The sequence below is a fragment of the Melanerpes formicivorus genome, unplaced genomic scaffold, assembly GCF_026170545.1.
Source record: "Melanerpes formicivorus ecotype bairdi unplaced genomic scaffold, bMelFor1.0.p_v2 SCAF_34, whole genome shotgun sequence".
Taxonomy (NCBI): Eukaryota; Metazoa; Chordata; class Aves; order Piciformes; family Picidae; genus Melanerpes; species Melanerpes formicivorus.
Window position 1 is genome coordinate 2341101 of NW_027142386.1, and position 22092 is coordinate 2363192.

Here is a 22092-nt window from a genome sequence, read left to right on the forward strand (position 1 = left end):
CTGGGGACACTGCGGCATGGCTACGGCTGAAACGGGAGGGCTTTGGTGGAGCCCGGGGGGCGCTGGCAGCAGGTGGGGGCTGTGGGAGGGGGTGACTCAGCCTGGTTTGACGCATTTCGACCTGCTCCTGTCGTGTCCGGTCCTGCCGGCTGCTCCCCCGCCGGCTCCGCAGCTGCTTCCCGAGCGCCCTGCCCCTGCGCTGCGCCCTGCCCGGGACGCCAGCTGGAGCACGGCACCCCCGACCACGGCTGTGCCTCCTCATCCTCCTGCTCTCGTGGGCTCCTCTCTGCTTTGTTAACTCGGTGTTATATCAAGGTGTGGGTGGCAGGAAGACGGGGACAGACCCTTCTCAGCGGTCCCCAGTGACAGGACAAGAGGTGATGAGCATGAACTCGAACACAGAAGTTCCATCTAAACATGAGGAGGAATTTGTGCTCTGTGAGGGTGCTGGAGCCCTGGAGCAGGCTGCCCCAAGAGGTGGTGGAGTCTCCTTCTCTGCAGCCTTTCAAGACCTGCCTGGGTGTGTTCCTGTGTGAGCTGCCCTGGGTGACCCCGCTCTGGCAGGGGGTCGGACTGGATGATCTCCAGAGGCCCCTTCCAAGCCCTGCCAGTCTGTGGTTCTGTGATCTCATACTCTGCTATTGATTTCTGGTCCTCTCCAAGTCCACAGTGGGAGGACTGGGGTCTTCTCACCCCAGTGTGGGAGGACAAGGGGCTGAGGAGGTGTAGATCATGCCCCAGGAGTCACCTCCCCCAGCACCACACTGTCCCTGACACGCTTGCATTTACTGGCAGACACCTGCAGACTGGAAAGGGGGTGGGGGCTCCAGGGGACAACAGAGTGGAGGGGGCTCCAGAGCCCTCAGCCACCAACATCAGCACCATTGTCAGTGGAGCAGTGTGACCCTGCTCTGAGCACCTCCCAGCTCCCTAAGCCCCAAAATACTCTGAGGGGCACATGTGGCACCTCCAGGGCTGTGGCAGGAATACCTGCCAGTCCTGGGGTGGGCACAAGGGAATGCCACTGTGGCAGTGCTGACCTGTGCCCCTGTGAGAGCAGCCCCATGACAGGTCCATCCCTTCCCAGCCCACCCAGCTTGTTTGATGGCCAGTCCCAGCAGCAGGACCCCCGCTCTCCGGGGCTGGGCCCAGCGCTGGCCTCCGTGCGTCACTGCCTGAATTAATCATCAGCCTGCTCTGCACCAGCTCCTCACTTAGAGTCTTGCCCATGAAAAATTAACAGCACTGAATGATTGATGGCTGGGCACCCCCACACCCCACGCTCTGCAGCACAGCTCACACCCCCCCAGCTCTGCTTTCCCCGGGGGCTGTCACATCTCCTTGTCCCCAGCCACCCCTCCACTGCTCTGGAGGATCAGGGGGAGAACCCCAGCAATGAAGTAACCTTCCCCCAAAGTGACCATTAGCTCTGAAGAGCTGCTGGTGGTCTGCTGGAGATGTTGTAGGTGGTGGAGCATCCCCAGGGCCCTGGGCTGAGCCATGGCAGCCACCTGCAGGGCAGGGATGTGCCACCCCTGCACAAGTATTGGGGGGTCTTTGCCAGCCCCAAGTGTGCACAGCAAAGCAAGTGGGGTAGAGCAGTGCTGCAGGCTCCAGAGTGCAAGATGCAATTTGGGGCCTTCTGCTTCCCCTCTGATACCACCCTGGTATCAGAGTCCTGACAAGAACTGCACCATGAACCAGTAATGTGCTCTCATGGCCAAGAAGGGCAATGATCTTCTAGGGTACATGAAGAAGAGTGTGGGCAGCAGGTTAAGGGAGGTTCTCCTGCCCCTCTACTCTGCCTTGGTGAAGCCATCTCGTGTGTCCTGGATCAAGAGCTGGGTTCTCCAGTTCAAGAGAGACAGAGAACTGCTGGAGAGAGTCTGACAGAGGCTACAAAGCTGCTGAGGGGCCTGGAGCATCTCTGTGAGGAGCAAAGGCTGAGAGCCTGAAGAAGAGCAGCCCCAGAGGGGAGCTGAGCAATGCTCAGCAAGAGCTAAAGGAGATGTGGGGGGCAACAGGCTGGGGCCAGACTCTGCTCAGTGGTGTCCAGGACCAGGACAAGGGGTAATGGGCACAAAATAGAGCCCAGGAGGTTCCATCTGAACAGGAGGCAATAATTCTTTGGTGAGAGGGTGCTGGAGGCCTGGAGCAGGATGCCCAGAGAGGTTGTGGAGTTTTCTTGTCTGGATAGAGTCCAAATCCAGATGGAAATTGTGATTCTGGGCAAGCTGCTGTGGGTGTCCTGCTTTACAAGAGGGTTGGACTGGATAATCTCTTCCAACCCATACCCTGCTGAGATTCTGGGCTTCTGTCATCTCTCCTTGTCACCTCTTGCCATGACCAAGAATTTGAAAGCAACCTTTGAGAGGCTGCATAGGTCAGGGAGAAGAACAAAAAGCTTCTTTGCACTGTCCTAGGCTCTGTGGCTTCTTTTCCCTCCTGTCATTGCACCATCAGCTGTGAAGAGGTCTTGCCCTCACCCTCTGGCAGGGCCTGACTTCCTCCATGATCCCCTCACCACCTCCAGCACCCACCTCAGGCTCACGCCCCTCTCACCACCTCCAGCACTCACTCCATCACCACCCTGTGCCCCCAGTGCCCACCTGGTGTCTTCACTTCCAGCACCCACCTCATGCTCCCAGGCCCCCACCTGTGTCCCGGCCCCCAGAGCCCACCCCCATCCCAATCTCATGCTCCCAGCTCCCACCTCTGCCCCCCAGCCCCGCGCCCCCGCTCCCGGTTCCGCTCCCGCGGCTGTTCTCGGGTCGCCATCGCCCCCTGCCGGCCGTCCCGTCCCGGTGCCGCCGCCGGAGCCGGAGCCCTACGGGACTGGCAGAGGCCCGAGGGAGCGGAGCAGGGCCGCTGGTACGCGGGGGCGGGAGGAGGCGGCTGGGGACAGGGCTGGGGAAACGGCTTCGGGACCGAACCGCCAGAGCAGCGGGCAAGGGGTCACTGCCAGCCTGCACCCCCGCACCCTGCCACCCCTCACTCTGCACCACAGCACCCTGGCACCCCAGTTCCCTGGCACCCCCACACCCTGGCACCCCTCACACTGCAGCCCAGCTCCCTGTCACCCTTCACCCATCACTTTCTCATCACCCCAGCACCTTGTCATACCCCAGCACCCTGGCACCCCATCACAGCTGCTCCTGCTGGCTGGCACAACCTCCTCCCAGCATCCCCCAGCTCTATCCCCAGGGGCTCACACTGGGCATGAGCCCCGAACCTCTTCCCACCAAACCCTCCCCCAGTTCAGCTCTGCTATGGTGCCCTGCTCCTTGCCTCAGTCACCCCACACCCTTCTGCCCTCTGTCCCTGTGGAACGTGGGGCTGAGTGACCTTGGTCCAGCCCACAGTGCTTCTGTCCTGCTCAGAGCAGGGCCAGCCAGTCTGCATCACCCTGCACCCACACACTCAGCAAGGTTTTTGCTCCCTTTGTCCTGGAAGCCACATCAGGGGACACCTCCTTGGTGTTGCACTGCCCCCACAATGTGCTCAGCTTTGATGCCCAAAGCCTGTGCTGCACCCTCCAAGCACAGAGCAGTCATTAACAAATATCCCTCAGTTCTGGGGTCTCCCCTCGCTGGTTGCCAGCACTGCCAAGGGTCCCATGCTCAGGGGGAGCTGTTTCTGGGGAGCACCCATGGGTGCTGCTCCATGCTAAGGCATCTCTGGGAGGGCTTGAGCAGCACCTTCGCTGCCTGCAGTGCCCCTTGGTGCTGCCCTGCCCCATGTCCTGTGACTGTGGGACTGGGCCACACTGTCCCACTTGTCCTGCTCCCCAAGGGAGTGGAGATGCAGGTCCTGCATGCCCAGCTGCTCCCTGCAGGGCAGTCTTTGTCCCCCTGGTGCAGGTCAGCTTGGACCAGCAAGGTCTCGCAGGAAAGCTGTGAGGGACTATTTGTAAGGGGCTGTGCTGACAGGACGAGGGACAATGGTTTGAAACCCGAGGGAGTGGGTTTAGCTTGGATGTTGGGAGGAAGTTCTGCACAATGACAGTGGTGAGACACTGGAACAGGTTGCCCAGAGAAGATGTGGATGCCCCATCTCTGGAATTGTTTCAGACCAGGCTGGGTGAGGCTTTGAGCAACCTGGGAGCTGCTCCTGCCTGTGGCAAGGGGTGGGAACTGGATGATCTCGAAGGTCCCTTCCAACTCAAGCCATTCTATGATTCTGTGTTTCTGTGGCTTCACCACACATCATCTGCAGGACAGACTCCTGTAGCTCAGCCACCCTCCAGCTCCTCTCTGTTCACTAGTAAAGAAAATCCCAGCTGGGTGCCAGCGCCAGGGTCGTTTCCCTCCCCAGTGTGGCAGCCAGGAGGTCTGGGCTCCAAGGCAGAGGTTGTCCAGGAGGGAGCTCTCGAAGTGGTGGTGATGGTGCAATACTTGGGGAGACTGTCTGTGTCCAGTGGATGAGGTGGGAAGATTCAAGAGCAGAAAGCAATGTCCGACGTGCTGCCGGGCCACTGAGTGGAGCTCCAAAGCAGCCTGCGGAGGGAAGGAGCACGGAAGCTGCATTACCTCGGCCCCGCTGCGCTGTCGCTGACTCAATACCCCGATTGTGTGCTGGGACCAGATGTGCTGCTTCGGGCAGTGGCACAGAAAGGCTTTTCTGCTGCCTTTCAATGGCAGATCTGTGCCATTCCTGCCGGGAAGGTCCCGCTGCGCCGCCCTGGCCCTCCCCAGATCCCCGGCGGCTGGGAAGCTGCTGGCTGCGGGGCGCTGGGGCAGAAGGGTGCTCTGTGTGCCCAGACACACGCCGCCTGTCTCGGCCTCTCTGGAAATGTCACAGGGAGCTGGGTGCGTCAGCCTGAGGGCTCCGGGGATGAGGGGAGCCGAGCTGGGGCAGGGGGGGCTGGAAACGACTGGAGAGACTGAGAGGCTGGCTCGCTGGTGGCTGTGGCAGGGTTGAAGGGCATCCGCTGGGCAGAACATTCTCTCTTTGTCTTGAGGACTCAGCTGGCATCTTTGCCGGGTGCTAGAGGGCAGAGAGCCCAGAAGAAGGTATTTTGGGGCCAGCTTTTCCCTCCAGTGCACATCCCATCCCCTTCCTGCTCTGCAGAGTGAAGGGACAAGCTGCAGAGGCTGAGGAGGGGAGATCCAGACTGGAAAGAAGGAAGAAATGTTTGACACTGAGACTGGTGAGACCCTGGCCCAGGTTGCTCGGAGAGGGGGGAAATGCCCAATCCCTGGAACAATTCCAGGTGAGGCTCTTTGGGGTTCTGAGCAACCTGCTCTGGCTGCAAGGAGTCTGGATGGAGACTGGATGACCTTTGAAGGTCCCTTCCAGCCCAAACCAGTCTGTGCTGATTCTATGAAATCAGTGTGTGAAGCTGAGCCCATGTCACTGCCACATGATGAGGACATCCCTGCCCCACATAGGGCAGTGCCCTCCCCTTCTGCCCAGAGCCAGGGATCTCAGAGCTGTGCCAGGGCTGCTGCTCCTACACAAAAGCACATCCCATGGGCACTGGGCAGCATCCTGGAGCCCATCCTACTGCCAGACCAACCTAAGGTGGTGTGAATTCCCCAGAGCAGACACCCTCCCTAATGCCTCTTTGCAGCAGTGACTCCCTGTGGGGATAGGCAGTGTGGGCACTCGTTTTCAAAACTCATTTTGCAGCCTGTTGGCTGCAGGTGGACATAAGGACACAGCCCAGAACACCCCGGAGGAAAATGCTGGGTTTGAGCTGAGGTCACAGCTTTTCAAGGCACCTCAGGCTGTGCACAGTGGGATCCATGTTCCTGGAAAATCCCAGACCCAGGAATATCCTGCTGGCAGCTCCCACCGACCGTTGGGGTGTGTTTATGGCCTTGTAACGGCAGGAAGCTGCCAGCTGGAGGGACAGGTCCCCCCCCAGTGCTGCTGGCCTCTGGCCAAGGCAAATCCCAGTCCTGGAAAGCCTGCTTGACATTTTCCTCAGCCCTGATAAGGCCAAGCTACAAAGGCAGCTACCAAAAAAAAGCCATCCCAGCCCTCCCCAGGCTGGCTGGGAGCTGTGCCAGGCATGGGAAATACTGCCCAAGGCAAAAGTCTTCAGTGCCACATAGGCACAGAATGTCACCTGTGGCCACCTAGGTCCAAGGGAGCACAGGAGAGGGGATAGGGGATGAGGGCACCCTGCACCTGGGCCAGGGCTGATCTTGCAGGGCCATGCTGGGAATGAGAGGGTGCACAGGGTCACACACATCAGTGGGATGAGGGAGGGACTGGAATGGGGCAGAAGGTCCCCAGCGAGTATGCGACATTGTAGCTGCCACCTCATGGCCCTGAATCAGGCTCAGGGGAGTCCCCAGGAGGTGATGGGGTGGCTGGGGATAACGAAGGGGGAGGCTGCTGATAGGGTATCTGTGGGGTGGCTGTGCTGCTGTTGGGGTGAGGCTTCTCCCACCCACTTCAGCCTTTTCCCCACCAGCCTGGCCAGGTATGAGCCCAGCATCCATGCAGACATCCAGCAGTCCCTCAAGGACCTTTTCCCAGGTCCTGCTGGCCCAATCGTGACTGAAGAGCTAAGGAAGCTGCTCCAGCTCTGCTCTTGGATCCTTTGTTTTGCTGCGACATCCCGGGGAGGAAGGATCCCAGCAGAGAAGCAAGGAGAGGAAATGAGCTTCCTGCCCACTCCTGCAGGCAGGACGGACATCCTGCCATGGCCGGGCTGGGACAGCTGAGCCTGCCGCGGGGGATGTGTGCTGGGAGGGTTTCTGTGTGCGGCATGGAGGTCTTCACAACACCTTCCTGCAGCACTGTGCCAGGCAAAGCCCTGGGCAGCCTTCGCCCGTGGGTCTCACACTGTGCCCATCCCGGCCAGCCCATCGGTGGGGCCATGGAGGGGGCGATGGAGGCAGGAGCCAGGCTTCGGCAGGCATGGGGGAGCTGGAGCAAGCGGAGATGAGCTCAGGCAGGCAGGAAACGGCTGGAACACACCCCAGCAGCTGCTGTTCCCTGTTCACCCTTAGCACACAGCTTCTCCCAGCCACAGCCCACCAGCAGGCAGCCTTGGACACCCAGCTTCGGGAGCCTGCTGCCTGAGGAGGGGACCAGGATGCCAAAGGGTTTGGGATCCCAGGATCCCAGTGCCCAGGGACAGTTCATGCTGCAGCACACAGGGCTGCAGCCTTTCCCCACTGCACCTCCAGCAGCACTTCCCAAATTCTCTCCATCCAAGGGCCACCAGAGTGAGGCAGGATGACAGCAAAGGCTTGCTCACAGCCAGCTGCTTGCCTGGCCAAGCTCTGTGGGTTTCCTCGTGTGCCAGCACCATGCAATTCCTGTGCTGTGCGAGCAGGCACATGGACACAGCCTGTTCTGTCAGTCTGCAGCCAGTTTAAGCTCCTGGGGCTCTGCTTCCAGCACACAGCAGAGCAGCTCCTTGTCATGCTAGTGAACATCACAGCACACACCCTACTGCCCTGATGGAGAAACTGAGGCACAATCACACACACAGTCCCAGCTGGGGCAGGCAGAGGGCAAAGGACTGTGATTCACAAAACAAAACCATGGTTGGAGACCCTCTTCTGGACCAAATAAAAGCTCTTTGGTGTTTCTGACAAAGTGAAAACTCATCAGGTCCCAGAGCTTCAGGGGGGTCAGGGCCAGGTTTTCTGGCCAGCATGAGGTTCAGGACCAGGCCCAGCCAGGATGCCATGAAAGTCAGCAGAGCCCCAGGCAGCTGAACTGCAACACTGCAGCACCAGGAAAACATTGGGGGTTGGTAAAACTGCCCCTACAACAGCCAGGAAAGCCTGGCCAGCCCCACTCACCACTGTGCAGGGTGATGAGAGATGCTGAATGCTTGGTTCCAGGCTGTGCCAGTCCCTGATCTTTACCCATGTCCTTACCAGGACTGGGCCCCCAGGTGTCCTTCACCCACCTGAAGACTTGCAGCCTCTCCGTTGTGTGTTCATTAACTCAAAGCTTGGCACAGCAGGGCAGGCAGCAGGAGCTGCCATTCGCCTCCGAGCCAGGGTTCAGCTGGGGCTGCCACACTGGCCAACATGTGAGACTTGGGAAGGGCTTTTCTCCATGCAGCCTCCCAGAGCAGCTGTGATTTACTGGGGGTTACAGCAGGGGCTGGCCCTTGGCACTGTGCTGGCCATGTCTTTGTGCTTGAGCTTTGCAGAGCTCCCCCAGGAAGCCCTGAGTGTTAGAAGCAGAGGCTGTCCCTTGGGGTTAATTCTGCTTGGTCACAAGAGTTTACAGCCAGGGGGTTCTGAGTGGCTCAGGGAACGATTCCACAGCCCTTGTTCAAAGGCTGCTGTTGAGCTTTAGCCTGGAAATATCTCTGAGCTGTCACAATTCCTTGCTCCAGCAGCAAATTTAGGCAGCCCCAGGTCTCTGTTTCCTTGGAGGTGCTTGGTGCTTCAAGCCTCCTCAGCACTGTTTCACAGCTCTCCCCCAGTGCTGGGGTGGCTCTGGACACATGGGTAAGGTCTGCAGAGCTGGCACAGACATCTCTTTCCCAAGATCATTTTCCCTCAACTCCTCCAGGGTTTTTCCCTGCCTTCACAAGGAGGAAACAAGAACTGCAGTTTGGTGACGGGTGACAGCTCTGTCAGGCTTCCGAGAGAGAGACCAAGGGGCTTGGCTGTGTGCCCTCCATGGAGCTTTGAGCCAGGACACATGGCACAAGCATTGTGGCACAGCCAGTGGGCAGACACTGGTGGGACTTTGGTCACTGTGCCAGATTTTACCTTCTTGATCTGGATGGAGAAGGCAGGCTGCAGGGCTGAGGAGGAGAGGCCAATTTCTTTGCCAGGCATGCAGTGAGTCGTCAGGAGTGGAGCTATTCTAGACCTGCTTTGGAGACAGAACAAGGGCATGAAATGATCAAATTCATTACCACAGGATGTTGGGGAGGCCAAGTATGTAAATGGGTTGGAGAGGGGTGAGGTCTGTTGGTGGAGGTAGATCCATTAGGCTATGAAAGGTTTTTCCGTCCAGATGCTGACCCTTTCCCAGGAAGTCCCCAGGCTGGCAGGCGGCGGCTGGGCGGGAGCCGGGAAGTGCTGCTTGCCTCTCCTGCTCTTCCCCTGAGCAGTGGTTACAGAAAAGTCAGCCATGGAAAAACACCCGCGGGGTGCAGCAGCTGAGAACGAGAGAAAAAGAAGCAGAAGCCCTTGCTGAGAGATTCAGCCCTGAAAGAGGTTGGAACTGTTAGTGAGGGCAAGCTTTAAAGTGTGAAACTGCCAGGGGTCCCTGCGGGATGGAGCACAGCCCAGACCTCGGCGCTGAGCGACCGGCGTGAGGAGCAGGCAGGGAAGAAAGCTGGCAAGAAAATGAGACAAACAGCCTGCTGCTGAGCCTGCTGCCAAAACCCAGCGGGGCCAGGCCCGGGGAGCCCGGCCGGGAAGAGCGGCATAGGGCTCCCAGGCACGGCTGGGACGTGAGAGACCACAGGGGCCAGGCAGGCGGGGGGACACAGCTGTGATATGAGGAGGAGGATGGAGCAGGGAGCTGGACCCCTGGCACCCGCAGGCCACCAGCCCACAGCAGGGCTGAGGATACCCCACATCATCAGGGTGACATGGGCAGGGGATCCCCCTTTCTCCAGGGAGACCGTGGCAAGGTGAGCAGGGTAGGGACATCCCAGAGTGATTAGTAAGGGCATTATCTCATCCCATACCAGAGATAACCAGGGCAGGGGTTCCCCCATCCCTGGAGGGACTGGGACAGCGGACGCCTCCCTTCCCGGGCTCACTGCGACACGGGACAGCCCTTCCCCGGGGTAACCAGGACAGCAGACCCCGACGTGTCCAGGGCAAGGGACATCCCCTTCCTGGCCTCGATGGGACAGGAGATATCCCACCCCGGGGGCCACGGGGACAGGGACGCCCGCCCAGCCGCAGGAGAGGGGGCGGCAAGGACCTCCGTGCCGGGGCGACGGGAGATCCCGCGGTGCTGCGCGGGCCGGGGGCGGTGCCCGTCCCGGTCGGGGCCCAGGGGCGATCCCCTCCCGCCGCCACCGCCCCGCCCCGCTGCCGGCCCGCCCTCGGCCCGGGGCTGCGGCGGGCAGCGCTGCCCGGCGCCGCGGTGCAGCCCAGAGCCGCCGGGCCCGGGACGGCGGCTCCGCGCTGGGGCCCGGCTGCAGCCCAGACGCCCGGGCGGTGAGGTGAGGGGCGGCGGAGACGGGACGGGGGGGTCCGGTCCTGTCTGGCCGGCAGCGGCGGCTCCGGACGGCGGCGGGGCGGGGGCTCGTCCCGGTGGCGGCGCCTGGCGGGGCCCCCGGAGCCGGAGCCGCCGCCGCTCCGGGCCCGCCGCCGAGGGGCCGATCGGGGACCGCGCCGGGGTGGGACGGGCCTGGCATCTCCCTGCTCGGGAGCTATGCCCGCGCAGCACCGGGACCGGAGCTCCTGCCCGCACCCAGCGGAGCGTGGACCGGGGCAGGCGGCTTCGGGCCGTCGGGGCCGAGCTGGGCCGCCCGCCCCGGCTGGCGGGGAAGCTCCGGGGCGGTCTCCGGGGCTGGGCTGGGTTGGGCTGGGGGCGCCCCGACCTGCGGGGGCGTGCAGAGTGCTGGGAGCGCTATGGGCGTCCCGGAAGGGTGGGGATGCAGGTGGGCACCCGGGGGGTGGGGACCTGCTAGGGCGGGGGGTGCTGCAGGGCTGGGGGACACTCCGCGGTGCTGGAGCCCCACGGGGCTGGGGGTGTGGCAGGGCAGTTTAGCTGCTCCGGGCCCCTCTGGAGTGATGAAGGGTACGTGGGGGGCAGATGGAGAACCCGCCGTGGGGCTGTGCCCACTGCTCTGGGTGTACCTGGCTGTGTGTGTACCCAGGGCTAAGTGGAACCACTTCACCCCCCCAGCAGCTCCTCGCAGCAGGGTGACCCCAAACCGTTGGGACTCTGCCAGCTGCATGTGTGGTCATCAGCCCTGAGGGGATGAGGGAGGTGGTGGTGGAAGTGCTGGTGGGCAGCTGTGATGGGGGTGCAAGACCAGAGGTAGATGTTGTCTAGTGGAGATGCAGGCGCCCTACGGAGCTATAGGTGTGGCAGGGCAGGAAGAGCAGATCCCCCTGTGAGCACATCTACCTATGGACCATGCCTGCTGCCCCGGTGTTGTGTGAGCCTGGGGAGGTCCCCGAGGTGCTGGAGAGCCCAAGCAGCCCTCACGGCTTTCTGACACCCGTGCTGACAGTGACAACTCCAGAAATAGCAGCCCAGCCCTGAGATGAGGCTGCTGAGTGGGAAGCAGCATTTCCTTTTCTCTCTCTTGCCAGCACAAGCACAACCACTCACATGGCACCCAGCAGCAATGGGAGCAGCCCCAGCACGGGCAGTGTGGCCAAGGGGGCCTGGGAGAGCAGGTGTGGGGACAGCAGGTGGCACAGACCAGCTGTGCTGCACAGCCATGGTGCAGGGGACAGGGACAGGAGAGGTGGCCGAGGTAGTGTGATGAGCCCTGGATGCCACAGCGCTGGTGGTGACACTGCAGGTGACAGGGAGGTGTGACTGCCAGCTCCCTGTGAGCAGCCTGAATCCCAGCAGGGCACTGGGGGTGGCAGAAGCCCTGTGCTTGCTCAGTGTTTTCCCTTTGACTCTGGGACAGCCTCAGCCCCGAGCTTTGGGCCTTATCTCCTGTGCGCAGCTTTGGGGGAAGCGTGCCTGGCCGAGATAAATCAAGTCGTGCTGGCCAGGGCTGCTCTGGACTCTGTTCTTCTCACATTCCTCATGACCTCACTGTTTTGGCTTGGGAGGAGAGCCAGTGAGAACTCTCTCCACGTCCAGCCCTGGCCACGCTGGTGAAGTGGCTCAGGCTGCATGGCCAAGCACCTGTGGCCGAGCCAGGGTGGGGGCTGCCCCATTTGTGCCCCTGATGAGGGAAAGGGCCCAAAGAAGTCTGCAGCTTTAAAAATAGATGTGCCAGACCTGCCCCTTGCAGCCCAGGGGCTTGGGGACCCAGAGCAGAGGTGGTTCCACAAGGCTAAGTGTGCCAGGGGGCTGGCTGAGGCTGGGGCATGAGTACTGGGCTGTACCTGAGCTGTGCCAGCTTGCTCAGGCTGCCCCATCCCTGACATCGCTTTTTGTTGTCACTGAGCAGAGCGGCTCCAGTTTTGGCCCCAAGTTTCCTCTGTTGGCATCACTATGATGGCAAGAGGAGGAAAGAGAAGTGCAAGCCCAGGATGAAGTGCAGCCCTGCCTCCACAGGGATAACTGTGTCCTCATGCAGTAGATTTCTGCTTCATCTCCTCCTCCTCCTCCACTTCCCTTGGTCCCCCCCTGCTTCTCTGCAGAAACAGAGTGGGGCTAGAAATAACGTTTGCAGTTTTTATCCAAAGGAAGATGGCACTTGGGGGCCACTGTGCCCAGCCCCAGCAGCACCAAGCCCTGGTGCCCAGGGAAGCAGCCACAGCTGCTGAAAATCAGCCTTTGGCACCAAGGTGGCCGGCTTGGTCTTCCCCATTGGGACTTCAGCCCAGGTGGAGAGCGGCTTCCCTTTGAAGCGCTGGTGGCGGCCAGCCGGGGACAAGGCTGGCTTTGTGTGGCCGCCCCAGCAGGTGCCAGCAGCGGCTGGGCCGAGGGTGTGGGGACTTAACCCTTTTGCTACCACTGCACAGGGCCCTCTGCCTCCGTTGCTCATCCTCTCCAGCTCAAATCCAGCCTGCCTCTCACTTGGCCACCCAGCCCAGGAGCAGGCTGCATATCATATGGTCCCCAGGGGGACATCATGGGGACCCTGTCAGGGTTTGGCCATCACAGAGTCTCCAGAGCAGTAGTACAGAATCACAGAATCAACTGGGTTGGAAAAGACCTCAGAGATCATCAAGTCCAACCTATTCCCTAATACCTAACACCTCCTGACAACTAAACCATGGCTCCAAGTGCCACATCCAAGCCTTTTTTGAACACCTCCAGGGACAGGGACTCCACCACCTCCCTGGGCAGCACATTCCAATTGCCAATTACTCTTTCTGGGAAGAACTTTCTCCTCACCTCCAGCCTAAACCTCCCCTGGTGCAGCTTGAGGCTGTGTCCTCTTGTTCTGGTGCTGGTTGCCTGGGAGAAGAGACCAACCCCCACCTGTCTACACCCTCTTTTCAGGAAGCTATGGAGAGCAATAAGGTCTCCCCTGAGTCTCCTCTTCTCCAGGCTACGCAGTGATTTAGAGCCTGCAGGTCCCATGGCCTGGCCTGGCCCCTTGTTTTGGAGATGGGTGAAGGCAGAAGCTGGATCTAGCCCATCTTGTTGGACTAAAATGCTGGGGGCCGAGAGCCACGGGGGAACTGTGGGAGGCTGTCCCCTGGCTCTGGGGACAGGCAGTGCTGTCATGCAGTTGGCAGCATCCACTGGCAGTGGCTGAAGGGGCAGGACAAGGTGGCACAGGGAAGGAGCAGTGCAGCCCTGGGTCAGGAGAGGGGCCAGCAGGGCAGTGCTGGTGGAAGAGCCTCTGCCACAAGCGGCAGACCTTGCGCAGGGCTCCTGGCAGAGGCAGCTCCTCCTGGCACGGCCCCAGGCAGGACAATGTCTGCCCTGGCAGCGGAAGGGAGCTGCTGGCCGAGGAAACACTGCTGCTGGCCCCGCTGCTGCTGCTCTCCCTCTTCCTCCCGTTTGATTTACAGCCTGCACGGAGCCCGCTGGGAGGTTTGTCCTCACTACCTCACTGCTTAATGACCTGCAGCGAGGGCCCCGTGGAGGAGGAACCTGGCAGCTCCCCAGGGCAGGAGGGATTAGAGGAGCTGGGGGTGCATGGACCCTGTCAGGCACAAAGTTGGTGGCAGGGGAAAGTTGGAGATCCCAGGGAAGGTGGAAGGGGTGCCAAGATGGAGCTGGGATGATCCCAGGGAGGTGGAAGCTGGGAGTGTATCAGCTATGGAGAGGTTGGTAGAGGAGGGGAAGAGCCCCAGGATCTGGCCTGGTGACTGATGGGAGGTGTCTCATCCTTGCCTGGTTGCTGTGAACCCCTTGACCCCATGCACTGGGGCTGGCATTAGGAGGCTGCCCTGGTGCTGCCTGTGCCATGGCTGCTCCTCCAGCTCCTGGCAGCTGCGTGGTCAGGGTGAGCCATAGGCTGGTGACTGCAGCAGCATTGCCATGGGCAGTGGGTGCAAGGCAGGGACTGTCACACTGTCCCCATGTGACAGGGATGGCCACAGCATCTCTGCTATGGAAGTCTAGATCTTCTGGTTGTCCCAGGCAGGGGATTTGGGAATGAGTAAGAGTGTTTGTCAGCAGCCAAGGCCTGATCTTACACCCTGCTCTGGACAGTGCTGAGCCTCAGCTTCCCTTAGGGCTGTTCCTGACCTGCCTTTCCTCTGCTGCATGCTTCCTCCCTTGCTTTTTTCCAGAAATAGCCTGGTGCCAACTGCTTTGCCCACCAACAGCTGCACAGCCCCATGGCCACCTGTGCCCATGGGCAGGGCCACCACATCCCTGCCATGTCAGGACCCAGCAGGTGCCTGGGGGGTGACGCTGTGCACAGCAGCAGAAGGCGTTCCTGGGGATCTGTTTGCCCCTGTTCTGCTTCTGCCAGGAGCACTTCCAACCTGGGCCCAGCACCCAGATGCTGCCAGATGTTATGGCAGGTCCCATCTGAATGCTCACAGCTGGCAACACCCCTAGCTGTGAGGTCAGCCCTGGCGTGCAGCTGCATCCCACTGGCTCCCCTCCAGCATGCCCATGCCTGGCTCCTGGGGTTCCCATTTCATTGCCCCCACCTCCCATTGTGCCTTGTCCCCCATTATCAACAGGGAAAGGCACCGAGGTCCCTCCTGGGGGGTCACTAACCCTCAAGACACTCCTGGGGCAGGGATGGGCAGCACAGGGCACCCTGGCCCTGCTCAGCCCTGCTCAGCCCTGGCAGAGGGCAACCATGGCACCCAGTGACCAAGGGGTGCTGGCAGCTGCCTGCTGTCAGGTGGCTCTGCAAAAGCATCGATTCGTTTCATCCAAAGCAAACTTCTCTGCCGCCTCTTTTCTCTTCCCCGTCCATTCCCACAGCACAGCCAGGCTCTGACTCACGGCTCTGCACCCTTGGAGCTGGCAGCAAGCGGCCGCAGCGGCCCCAGCCCAAGCATTCCTTAAATGTACAAAGAGCCCCAGCCCCGCAGGCAGCGCTGCGCTCCCTGCCGCACCGCCGGCGCCACAGCGGGGGAGGGGTCCTGGCACATGGTGGGGGTTGGTTGTGGGGTGTCCCCTGGCCAGGGCACACAGCTGCACGGGACTCACTGTTCCCTGTTTGCTAAGTTTCGCTGGACGTGGCCCTGTCCCTGCAGGTTGATGATCCCCTGGTCAGCAACATCCTGGGGAGAAGATGGCTCAGCCTGCACCCCTGAACCAGAACCTTCCAGGTAAGGGGACTGGGGGTGTCACTGGGCAGGGACAGCAGAATGGCAGGGCTGAGTTGTCCCACCCCATCCCCATGGGCTTCTTCACCCCAGCACCAACCTCAGCAGGGAGTGGGCGCCCTGTGACACCCAACAGCACCGAAGGTGCCAGGGTCATCTGCTGGGCCCATTGCCAGCAGCATCCTGGCACAGAGCAGGGGCCGCAGATCCCAGTATAACCAGTGGGAAAAGCCTTCCTGTCTCCATCAAGTCTCTGCCTAACCATCCCTCCTCCACCTGCAGATCTCGGGGGCCCATTCTTGTACCGGGACCAGGATGATGGGGAGAAGAGCTCCTACTCAGTGGAGACTCCCTATGGCTTCCTCCTCGACCTGGATTTCCTGAAGTATGTCAATGACATCCAAAGTGGCCAAACGCTCAGGAAGGTGCCGCGCAGGGCCAGAGGTGCCCGGCAGCCGCCCAGCGCCCTGCGCAGCCCCAGCAGCCATGCCAGCGCCTGGACCTCTACCGAGTCCCTCAGCTCCATGGCCAGCGAGGACGGAAGGACAGCAGTGCTGCTGTCCCCGCACAGCCGGGGGGCCCCGAGCAAGCCAGCCTCCCACCCTGTCTCACCACCGCTGCCGGTGCGGCTGCTCCCTGCGCCCACCCGCAAGGGCCTCACGCGAAACCCGCGGGTGGAGAAGACCCTGCTGGAGACGAGCAGGAGGCTGGAGCAGGAGCAAGGCCATTTGCAGGACATCAGTGGTGCCTCCCGCGGTGGCCTGAGCCAGCCGCTCCCCTGGGCGCCAGTGGGCACCGAGAGCCAGGTGGGCTGGGGCCGGGCAAGCCCTGGCAGCTCGGGGCGCAGCACCCCAGCGGCGGGGCTCAGCACCGCACCCCTGCACCACGTGCGGGAGCAGATGGCCGCGGCCCTGCGGCAGCTGCGGGACCTGGAGGAGCAGGTGAAAGTCATCCCCCTGCTGGAGACGCAGATCTGCGAGCTGAAGAGGGAGAAGGTGAAGCTGATGGAGAAGCTGTCAGCAGAACCCGGCGAGGCTTTTGGCCACCCACCAGGCTCCGAGGTGGTGGCAGGGGGTGAGGAGCCAGCCCGATCAGGGCTGGAAGGTGAAGTGGAGCCAGCAAAGGGGCGAGCGAGCAAGATTGCAGAGCTGAGGAAGCTGACGGAGAAGCTGGCAGTGCCAGAGAGGGCTGGCAGGGCTTGGCCCAGCAGGAGCCCCAGGGCCACCGAGAGGCTGTGCCGCTCTGTGGCGGTGGGCGAGGACCGGGCCATGGCTGATGCAGTCTTCTACTACCGGTCCCAGCAGGGGGGCAGCGATGTGGTGGATGGCAGGGAGAGGGAGTGCAAGGATGTGGCCGTCTGGGTGCTGGAGTCCTCGCTGGGGCTGTCCAGCGAGGCAGAGCAGGAGCTGGAGCTGCTGCAGCAGACGGTGGGGCACCAGAAGGAGGTGATCGCCCTGATGGAGGGGCACCTGCAGGAGGCCACGCGGGAGCTGGAGGAGCTGCGGCTGGAGGTGTGTGCCCGCAGGCCCCGCGGGCAGGCAGACAAGGAGGTGACAGCCAAGCCACAGGTGGCCGAGGCACTGGTGGAGGTGGCAGTGGCGACGCAGAGCCGGGCGGCCGGAGACACCCCGCAGACGGCAGAGGCAGGCGTGGAGTGCTGCCCACAGACCGCCTCTGTCGGGGTGGGCTGCCGCCCCCAGGGACACGACGTGGCCGTCGGACCGGATTTGGTGCCCAGGGTTGAAGACAAAGGCAGCCAGACCGACGTGGGCAGCAGCCAGACCGACGTGGGCAGCACCATGCTGGCAGGCGAGGAGGCAGAGCCTGGTGCAGGCCATGCCCTGAGTGCCTCCTCATTTCAGGATGCAGGAGATACAGGGGGGACATGCCAGAGCAGCCCAGGCCCAGCCTGCAGGGCAGCCACTCCAGAGATGATGCCCAGTGGCTGTGACCCACACACAGTGCAGGATGGCAGAGCTGCTCCAAGCCCTGCAGTCGGTGAGTCAGCAGCAGGGGGGACAGCAGGGTTTGGGCTGGGGTGTTCCTGTGGAAAAGGAGAGGGTGTCCCTGATGGTGACAGTGCCTGCAGGGCCAACGTGGGGAGGTTCCTGCTTGCTGGCTCCTGACACCCATCTCTACCCCAGGAGCCCTGAAGTCCATCATGAAGAAGAGGGACGGCCCCCCCCGGAGCGAAGCCGAGGGCAGCAAGAAGAGCCTGCAGTTCGTGGGCGTGCTGAACGGGGAGTACGTGCTGGGGGCCTCCCCCTGCCCTCCTGGGATGGCCCTGGGCCCTAGCATCCCCACCCTCTGCTGGGGAGCAGGGGTAGTGGGGTCTCAGGGGGGACCAGGCAAGTGCTATGGTACCACCGAGCATCTTCCCTTTGTGCAGGTACGAGAGCACATCCAGCGAGGAGGAGGAGGAGGAGGAGGACGACAGCTCCTCTGAAAAGGCTTCGGCTGACAGCTCTGACAGCGAGGAGCAGGACACGGAAACCTCGGACGAGGAGGCTGGGGAGGGCGAGCAGGAGCCAGGACAGGAGTGCCAGGGGGGTGGAGTGACCCTGATGGAGGCCCCCGAGGTGAAGGAGAAGTAAGTGCCCAGGGAAGAAGGCTCCCTCACACTGTGCAGCTGGGAGCCACAGGCTGGCACCAGACCTGCCCCTCGACACCATTGCCCTGGGTCTGGTTCAGCCAATGGGGAAGAGCAGTTCCAGCTCCTGCAAAAGCCATTCAGCAGGAAGAGTCCTGCCAGCTTCTTGGGTCTGCTGAGGAGAGGAGGAGAGCGAGGCCTCAGATGCCCCTGTGCTGGAGAAGAGTTTGGAGTGGGATATTGAAAAACCAGCAGCCCTTTAATGGCATTTTTCAACAAAAGGGAAAAATTTGGCCTAAAAGGGTAAATCCTGCCCGAGCACAGCCGGGTAGGGCTTGGCTCAGCAGAGCTTTGCAGCGGCTGAAGCTGCCAAGGTGCAACCACCAAGCCAGCTGTTGCACCATGGGGAGCTCATGGAGGCTCATTGGCATGAGGGGAGTGGAGCAAAACCTCTGCAGGAGCCTCAGGGTGGCCCTGGCTGGGGAAGTTTGGAGGGGGGGAAGTTGACACAGGCCTGCAGCGCAGACCCCCCCTGCTCTCCCCAGGTTTGAGCTGAGCCCCAGGATGCGGGAGGCCTGCCTCATTGTCAAGACACACCTGGGCCATGCTGGTGCCACCAAGAGCAAAGAGGTGGTGAGTGGGGTGCTGTGGGTGGCACTGCTCACCCAGTGCCTGCCAGGGTCCTTCCTAGGGCTGCCCTTCCCAAAAATGGACCAAGCAAAGCTCAGCATCTTTCCCCCAGAACGCAGCCCTTGGCTCCAGACACCCCTAAACCCACGTGGACTCAAGCTTGGGCCATCCCAGCATGGGTTTGGGGTTCCCTGCCTTCTCCCAGACCCCTCCTCTGGAGGATTTCTGCTGCCTGCCAGGGACAGCAGCGTGGGGCTGGGGGGCACACAGAAGCTGCAGCCCCCAGCTCAGCGCTGCTCGCTGCCCACAGCTCGCCAGCAGCAGCCTGGTCCTGCAGGAGTGGTTCCGTCTGTCCAGCCAGAAGTCCTCCGTCCCTGACACAGTTGCCAACCACCTGCTGGCCTTTGCTGAGCTCTCTCCTGCTCTCCTGGCCCATGTAGTGAACCTGGCAGATGGCAATGGCAACACAGCTCTGCACTACAGCGTCTCCCACTCCAACTTCCACATTGTGCAGCTGCTGCTGGACACAGGTCAGTGCCCCTGAGGCCCTGAAATGTGCCCCTGCCACCATCCCACTCTGCACCCCGGGCCATGTCCTGGCCAGGACATGGTGAGATGGTGCTGGCAGCACAGAGGCAGGGAGAGCTGCCCTGGGCTGTGTCCATCTACAGGTGTAAAGGAATCTGGGCAGCCACTGCAGCCCAGATTGGAGAGGGGGAACCCCTCCACAAGTCTGTGCTCATGGGGCTCTGGGACAGCTTGCAGCACCCTAGGCACAGCAGGAGCCAGGCATATGGCTCAGGCCATGCCTCCTGAGCTCCCTGCTGTGCCCATCCCCCAGGGGTCTGTAACGTGGACCACCAGAACAAAGCTGGCTACACAGCTCTCATGCTGGCAGCGCTGGCGGCCGTCGAGCAGGAGGATGACATGAACGTGGTCAGGAGGCTCTTCAGCATGGGCAATGTCAACGCCAAGGCCAGCCAGGTGGGTGTGGGCTTGGAGCCACCATGCTTACCTGCTCCCCCAGGCAGCTGCCAGGGCCATGCTCAGCTCCTCCAAGGGCAGGACTGCGATTCCAGAGTCTGGAGGGGCTGGTACAGAGGGCATTATGTTAGGAACTCCTGCCTGGCATCAGGGCTCTTAGGTCTCACCCACAGCTAATCTCCAGTAAGCGAGGTGTGCAGAGACTGTGTGGGCCCCAGGGACAGGAGTAGTGCCTCCTTGGGGCAGCAGAAGAGTGGGTGGCAGAGCCTGGGCAGGAGCAGCCTGGCAGTGTCCCTTGCACCGCAGGCTGGGCAGACCGCGCTGATGCTGGCCGTCAGCCACGGCCGGCAGGAGATGGTGGCCGCCCTGCTGGCCTGCGGGGCCGACGTCAACCTGCAGGACGAGGAGGGCTCCACGGCTCTGATGTGCGCCTGCGAGCACGGCCGCACCCACACCGTCCAGCTGCTGCTGGCCCAGCCTGCCTGCGACGTCTCCATCACTGATGCTGTAAGTCGCTGCCACCGCGGCTCAGGGACACCTCCCCCCCGCGGCCTGCCCCCAGGCCTCTACCCGAGCGCCTCCCTTCCAGGACGGGAACAACGCCGTGGCCATCGCGCTGGAGGCTGGGCACAGCGACATCGCTGTGCTGCTCTACGCCCACCTCAACGGCACCAAGGCACAGCCTCCAGTGAGTACCTCACCGCCCCCCAGCTCCTGTCACCTGCCCTGTGCCACACACAGGTGTGGCACGGCACCATGACCCAGCTGCACAGGTGGGCACGGGGCTCCACTGGGGGAGGGACAGGGCTATGATCCACACTGCTCCTTTGAAGGGGCTGCAGGGACAGGTGCCACACACCCATTGCACCCTCAGCAGCAGGGACCCAGCCTGGCTGGTCCTGATCAAGAGTCGCTGGAGGGATCTCTGGTGACATTTTGTGGCTGCTCTCTCTACAGCAGGGGATGTCACCAAGGGCCCCGAAGAGCCCTGGCAGCCCCAAGACAGCAGATCAGTGACCCCGGGATCCAGCTGGGTGCCAGTCAGCACCATCAGCACTGGGCTGTAACTGATGTTCCTTCACCTGCCACTCCTGTGTGTGAACTGCTCCCTGCACTGCAGATGCTCCAACCCTCCTGTCACTAAGAGCAGGCCTCCTCCCTGGGCCTCCCTTTCCTGTCTGCTGCTGACAGCAACCCACACATGGCCACCTTGCTCCTCCAAGTGACAGAAGCCAAGCATCAAGTGTAGGGTGTGCCCCACCCCCTCTGCTCCCTGCTGTCACCACTGGAGCTGTGCCGATAGAGTCCTCAGTGAGTCCCTAACTCACTGGAACTCAGAACAAACCCAGCAGCTCCTGGTTTCTGCTCCCTTAGCAGCCCCTGGCAGCTGCAGGGGCAGTGGAGCTGGTGGCAGGGGGCAGGGCTGTGGAAGGTGAGCACCGGCTCAGCATCCCTGGGGGAGCCATGCCCAGCAGGCAAGGGAGAGGGGACACAACCAGCTTCTTCCTGGTGCCTTGGACATGGGCTGGGAGCATTTCCAGACTGAAACAGTTGCCCTTTTCTGCACTTCCTTTCCTGGCTGAAATCTGCATTTTTTCCTAGCACATGCACACACAGTGATAAAAACCCAACCACATATTGCTTAGCCAAAGGATGGAGTTCAATGTGGAATCACTTGGTGATGTCATCTACAGAGCAGGAGCACAACTTCTGGGCACTCAGGGCTGCAGCCAAGCTGACAGGAGGAGGCAATAAGCCATGGAGAAACTGCCCAGCCAATACCTGACACCAAGAGCAAGGACCTTGTCCCAAGGGAAAGACAGCAATTAGCAGCTGAATACTTTAAAGAGCCTCAGAGCCACTGAGTGTGAAGGCAGCCAGAGCCCAAACCCTTCCCAAAGGTGAGGAGAGCAGCTGAGGATAGCTCCAGGAAAAAAAGACGACTGTCAAGAAGAGCTGAAGGAGCCCAGGGCCTGCAGAGATGGGTGTGAATGTCGCAGACGTGTGTGTGTGTACACCAGGCAGGGTGAGAGCAAGCAAGGTAAGGAGCAAGGACCAGGAGAGAGAAAAGAGCTTCTGCATGTGAAGTCAGCTCTGCTCTGAAGCCTTCATGAAGCCAATGTGTTACAGCCCCCACTTGTGCTCTGTGGCCCAGCCTCCTCCCCCACCCAGGCCTGGTCTGGGCCAGGCTGCAGGCTGGGAGGTGCTCCCCATGAAACTTGCTGTGGGCTGCACACTGCTGTCCTTGGAGTGGGGCTGCTTCAGCTTTGCACTGAAGTTAATCTGCAATGCTCACAGCCACACCCTAGTACGCTACTCTATGTATTCTGTACTCACTGCTTTGGTCTCACAGGTTTGTGTACTGGTATTTTAATACTGATGTCTATTTTTAAGATATAAATAAAATGTAAAGTAAAAGTGTTTTGAATTATTATTCTAGCCAGCAGCAGCAGCCCCCTGCCTCCTTGTCTGGCTCAAACCCCCCAGAACAGCTTCAGCAGAGGTACAACCCAGCACAGCCCTCACCCTCAGCAGGTGCCTGCACATTTCTGCATTCCCTGCAGGTTTCTGAGCTGCCTACATCCACCAGGCTCATTTTATTCC

The 22092-nt window shown here is 61.3% G+C and overlaps 1 protein-coding gene across 1 annotated transcript; it reads left to right on the plus strand.

The window, feature by feature from the left end:
* The first annotated feature begins 10011 nt into the window (after positions 1-10011).
* Positions 10012-21908, plus strand: KANK3 (KN motif and ankyrin repeat domains 3). Its single transcript, XM_068156395.1, has 11 exons — positions 10012-10117; positions 15213-15287; positions 15567-17282; positions 17429-17528; positions 17674-17874; positions 18420-18507; positions 18815-19034; positions 19346-19488; positions 19795-19995; positions 20078-20176; positions 20446-21908. Exons 2-11 carry the CDS (start codon positions 15251-15253, stop codon positions 20503-20505), a joined length of 2865 nt encoding a protein of 954 aa, XP_068012496.1. The 5' UTR covers positions 10012-10117; positions 15213-15250; the 3' UTR covers positions 20506-21908.
* Positions 21909-22092: the final 184 nt, after the last annotated feature.

Excerpts from the sequence above, each read along its gene's own strand:
- KANK3 (XM_068156395.1), top strand. The coding sequence starts at position 15,251 with ATGGCTCAGCCTGCACCCCTGAACCAGAACCTTCCAG. Across the intron at positions 15,288-15,566 it reads CCTGAACCAGAACCTTCCAG|ATCTCGGGGGCCCATTCTTG; the intron begins GTAAGGGGACTG and ends CTCCACCTGCAG. Across the intron at positions 19,035-19,345 it reads GCAGCTGCTGCTGGACACAG|GGGTCTGTAACGTGGACCAC; the intron begins GTCAGTGCCCCT and ends CCCATCCCCCAG.